The following is a 5,163-nucleotide window of genomic DNA, read 5'->3' on the forward strand; positions in this document are numbered from 1 at the left end:
TGGTCTTTGTGTCATACAATCAATTAATATTAATTATTTATTAGCAACCTAGACAGCCATGAACTAAAAAAGCATCTGCATTCAATGGAATTTATTTCTAATCATATCTCATAATAAGCTGGAATGGTTTTTGTTTCTTTCTAAGCATAAAATGCCACGATTACACAGACGGACCTGAACAATTAAGTAACTCCAAAGTATCAGGCACTTTGTTGAAACCGTGCATAATTCCTCTGAAAAAAGTGAGTCTTCACTCAGGGAAGGACATCCCCTATTTATTTAAAAATGCTCTGAACCCAAAGTAAAGTCCCAGTCCTTGCTGGAACCCCAGCTGCATAGAAGATGAAGTGACTGCTAAGGGAAGTCATCTTCGAAATAAAAGTTCGAGTCGTGCCTGAAAGGCAGAGTAAGACTTCACTGGAGCAAACTGTTTCTAACCTGGACCCCTCTTCATGCTGACCTCTCCGAGGGATGCGACTTCTTTTCCAACTCCAACTCTCAGAATCCCCCGGCTTCCGAGGTGGGATGGGGGTGAGTTTTGGCGACTTATCCAGGGGAGGGGTGTGCTCAAAGCCTCATCCTAAAACGACTCTGTCGATCAGTTAGAAACTAGTTGCCAGACTTGAAACCACGCGAAGGAACGGACACAGCACCGGCGGGCACAAAAATAAAACTCCTAACGCTCTTCTCCTTTTCGATCCAAGCGTTGGAGCCCGGTTGGCGGGGCGACGACAGCGCCCTTGGAAGCATCATCCGCAAAGATCAGAAAAGTTGAGTTCAGGGGGTGTGTTTGGGGCAGGTGCGTCTCGCCCCGCACGATCCTCTAAGCAACTCCCCCCCTCCCCTCCCAGGCACCGCTAACTCAGGCGCCCCCCACCCGAGGTGGGGGGGATCGACGGGGGTCCCGGGGGTCGGGGTGCAACTTTGAGCGGCTCCAGGGCTGCCCGGGACGGGGCGCGGGGCGCGGGGCTCGGGGTGGAGACGGGGCCGCCCCTCCCGACGGGGGCTCCGCGCGCCTCGGGGGGCCGGACGCGCCCCGCATCCCCGCGGGACCGGGCGGCCGCGCCGGGCCCCGAACCCGGGAGGCGCCACATGCGGGGCCCGAGGCTCCAGGCCGCCCAGCAGCGAGGCGCGAACTTTTACACCTACTTTTTGTTTCGCTTCGGCTTTGGCGTGGCCCGGGCACCGCCCCGGCGCGGACCCAGCCTTGGGGTTCCCCGCGCCCTCGCCCCGGGCCCCGGCAACTAAGTTTCCCCGCGCGCTTCCCAAGGGGAGCGTCCAGCCCACCGGCAGCCCCCGGCGCGGCCAGCGATCCTCCCCGGCTGGGTCCCCGCCTCGCCCCGGGGCGCCCTGGGCCGGTCCCGCCGCCCCCGCCAAGCGGCCGCCGCGGCCGGGGGAGTCGGGATGGAAACGGGAAAGTGCGGAGCGCGCAGGCCGAGCAGGGCGACGCGCGCGCGGGTCCTCGCAGCCTCCAGGCGGCCGGGCGCTGGGGCTGTCCGTCCGTCCGTCCCTCCGGGTCCGGCGATCGCTCGGGCGGCCCAAAGTTGGCCAAGCCCGGAGGGTGAAGGGGGGTCTCCGCGAGCGGGGCCCCCTACCCCCGGCCGCCGCACTCCCCCCGATCCCGCCCCGCGCCCCCCCCCCCCGGCCCGCGGTCCCCCCCCTGCAACTCCGGGCCCCGCTCGCAAACTTACGTTTGATCTGCCGGGGTTTGCTCTGCTTGCGCCGGGACATCTCGGCGGCGGCCGCTGCCCCCCGGGTTCCGGCGCTACCCGCGCCCGCCGCCGCCGCCGCCGCCGCCGCCGCTGGGGCTCGGGGCCGCCGCCCGCCGGACTCCAGGTGCTCCGGGCGCGCGGGATCCGGACTCGGGGCTCCTCCGGGAGCCGCCGAGCTGCGCTCGGGGCTGAGCAGGCAAATGAGGAGCGAGCGCGGGGGGCCGGGAGAGTGTGACAGTGCGGAGGGGCGGGGGGAGAGGCGCCGGGCGATGCTGCCGGGGGGCTGAGGGGGGGCGCAAGCGGGGGTCCAGAACGGGAAGAGCCCGAGCCCAACGCTGGGGCGCGGGAGCCAGGAAAATATTCTAACAATAATAAGCAGCAGCGGGGGCGGGGGGGGTGCCGCGGAAGGCTGGCGGCCGAGGCGGAGCGGAGCGAGAGCGAGCGCCGGGGAGCGGGGCGAGAGGGGGCGCCCGCCCGGGGCCGACACTCCGCCCGCCGCCGCCGCCGCCGCCGCCGCCGCCGCTCCGGGCCGCGCCGCTCGGGCTGTGCCGCGGGAGGAGGGAGGGGCGCGGCGCTGGGGAGGGGACCCGGCTCTGGCCGCGCTCGGAGGATTGGCTGCATCCGAAGCCAGTCCGGATGCGAACTCGGGCCCGGGCCTCGGCCGGCCGGGAGGGCTGGGGGGGCGGGGTGCGCACGAGGTGGGGCGGGCTTGGATGGGGGGGGGGAGCCACCTCCTGCGGTTGTCACCGCGTCAGTCCTGGGCGGCCGCCAGAGCAACCCCTCCCCCTCCTGGCAAGCAACTTCTTCCAAGTGCCCCTTGGAAGGACCCTCCCCCTCCGACGCTCCCCCACCCCCCCAACTTACGCCCCAACTCTCCTCTCTCCTGAGCCTCGCCCTAGCTGCGGGGCACAAAACGGGGGTGGGGGGAGAAAAAAATCTCCATCTGGTTGGAAACTTTGCTCCTGCACTTCGGCCACCTCCCTGCCCTGGCCCGCACCCCTGCGCCCTCCCAAGCTTCTTGGCAGCGAAGGTCAGGCCACTGGCAAAATCCTCCAGTTTGAGCCAGCTGGTGACAAATGCCAAGTGTGTGTCGGGTGGGGGGGAGGCAGTGAAGTCTTCTCATCTGTGCCGGCTCTCCGAAACAGTTTCGGGGGTCCCGGGAGACGGCGGCGGACCCGGACCGACCCCGCTGGGCGCGTGCAGGAGACGGCGAGCCGCGGGCGTCCCGGGAGTAGTGCTTTTTCCCACCTCGACTTTCCATGTTTTAAGGGTCTGCACCAAGCCCAGGGTGCGGGCAGGCAGAGGGTTCTCTCCTCTCCCAGGTGGGGTGCCGGGAATTCGGGGTCGAGTTCTAGGTAGGAAGGGAACCGCCTCGACGGAAAATCCTAACTTGGGCGAAGAAATTCTGAGGTTCCACCCGACCCCATGACCTTTTTCATTCTTTAACTTCTGCTCTACGGGGAAGCAGCCAGCGACTCTGGAAAGAGTTGACCTGCTCATTATTTTCCCAGCAGGTAAGACCCGGTGACTCCAGGACTCCTGGAAAGTTTTCTTCTTATTCTACGACGGCATGGGTGGAGTAAGGTAGTAGCGCTTGTAGATGTAGTGGTAGCAGGATAGTAGTTTTGGGCACCTCCAAAAGTTCACATTTTGAAGGGACTGTGGAGTTCTACTTTAACCAAGTGAAGCTGTCTTGAGATAAGCTGCGTTTTGCATTGTTTGCCACCCACTTGGGTAAGAGACCTGCCCTGCCCCCTCTCCTGGGGCTGAAAGGACCATCTCCTTGGCACAGTGGTGCTGGCTGTTTTGTGTCATCGATATTTACTAATCAAAGATGTTGCTTCTGACTTGTGTTCCCCCAGATCCTGCGAGCTGCCCCCTCCCCAGCTGTGACCTCAACCATTCTACTCTGAAATCTTCCCCCTGGCTTGGTTTGCTGGTGTTCCTATTACCGTCCCCCCCAAAAAAAAATTCCTCATCATTCAAGGGTTCTGGGGTTAGCCTGGGCTGGCTGAGCAGAGTGCAGGGGTGGTGGGGAAGAGGGGCCAGCAGTGTTTAACCCCATCAGGACACATTCTGGAAGGTGGAAAAGCCGTCCTGTGGAATATGGCCTAGACAATCTTAATATAGAGCTGAAGATGATTGTGCCCGTGATTACATGACACTCTCACCCTTTGAGATGGTCAGAATACAGGGGCCTCTGCAGTGGAAAATGCACTCAGTGACCAAGCCCCTCCCCTGAAGAACCAACAAATGACAGCCGTAAGTACCATTAAAAAAATATAGTTATTTGTGTTTGTGTCATGCACTGAATAGGCAGACAGGGAACTGCAGCTTTGCCTCCTTAATTTTCAGTTCATTACAATTAAATTGGTCTGCTTAGAACTGAATGTATTATACATTTGGTTTTTAGATTTTTTTTAGCAGAACTGGCTGACTTTTTATATCACCCAAAAGGAATGCCCCTTGGAATTAAAATATCATAACAGTTAGTGTTTCTTTTGGCATTTGAAATGGTTAAATATTCAAAGCAAAAGGGAAACAGATAAATCTCAGCTAAATATTCAGTTTAAAGGCAGAAAGGAGCAAGAGTCAGGGGACTCAAGGAAAGATCGATAAAAATAACCAGAATGCATTATTAGAAAGATTTTAGTATATGTATATTTTGAAATATATACATAAGGTGTATATACATGAAATAAGCTAAGGAATGACCTGTCTTGTTTTCTATTCATTTTAATGAGCATGTTAATGAAATTAAAAAATAAAATTATTTTTTATTTTTTCTACTTGAACTCACTATGGTTATAAAATTAAAAAGACAGCAAAACCTATAGGCGATTATCTCTGTCCAAATGGATATAGTAGCCCAAAACCACAGTTACATGACTATGAAACAATGATTATGAAAACCACAATTGAGAAAGGCATCAGGAAATGATATTGCAAAGCCACAGCAACAAATGTGTCTGTGATACTGAAAACCACAATTCACAACTAATACCCTGTGTATCACAAATTGCTTCTACTAAGCTTTAAATGAAAATATATATTAGTAACAGAAAATAATTTCTCATTTACTTAAAAATGAATAATTCATTTTCAAGAATCATTGATTTCCTCATTATATAATGGTTCATTTGGAAATCTTTCAACTTTTAAATACAAATAATTTTAAATCATATATATAGAGAGAGATGTTTCCTTGACAGAATAAATACAACTTCAATAAAGTTTTCTCCAATGCAAAAATAATTTAGCTGAAATATCAACCTGAAATAAACACCTGTCAGTCTAGCCTTCTTCATGAAATTCTTTGGGAATGGAAAAATATGTGAGTAAGAGCTTGGAGTATTTCATTACTGCTTCTAGGCAAATATCATTGTATATAATCTAAGATTATCACTTTAGCTAGAAAACATACACCTGACAATAAAATGAGATTCCAGCA

The 5,163-nt window shown here is 55.6% G+C and overlaps 1 protein-coding gene across 2 annotated transcripts in view; it reads right to left on the reverse strand.

The window, feature by feature from the left end:
* Positions 1 to 1,971, reverse strand: part of ZFPM2 (zinc finger protein, FOG family member 2) — a 531,451-nt gene extending 529,480 nt beyond the window's left edge. For both annotated transcript variants that reach the window (XM_056110089.1, XM_056110088.1), the window contains exon 1: positions 1,692 to 1,971. In XM_056110089.1, the coding sequence (XP_055966064.1) occupies positions 1,692 to 1,731 (40 nt within the window). In that variant the 5' untranslated portion in view covers positions 1,732 to 1,971. The remainder of the gene's footprint in view (positions 1 to 1,691) is intronic.
* Positions 1,972 to 5,163: the final 3,192 nt, after the last annotated feature.

This window comes from Sorex fumeus, unplaced genomic scaffold (genome assembly GCF_029834395.1).
Source record: "Sorex fumeus unplaced genomic scaffold, SorFum_2.1 ptg000002l, whole genome shotgun sequence".
NCBI classification, from domain to species: Eukaryota; Metazoa; Chordata; class Mammalia; order Eulipotyphla; family Soricidae; genus Sorex; species Sorex fumeus.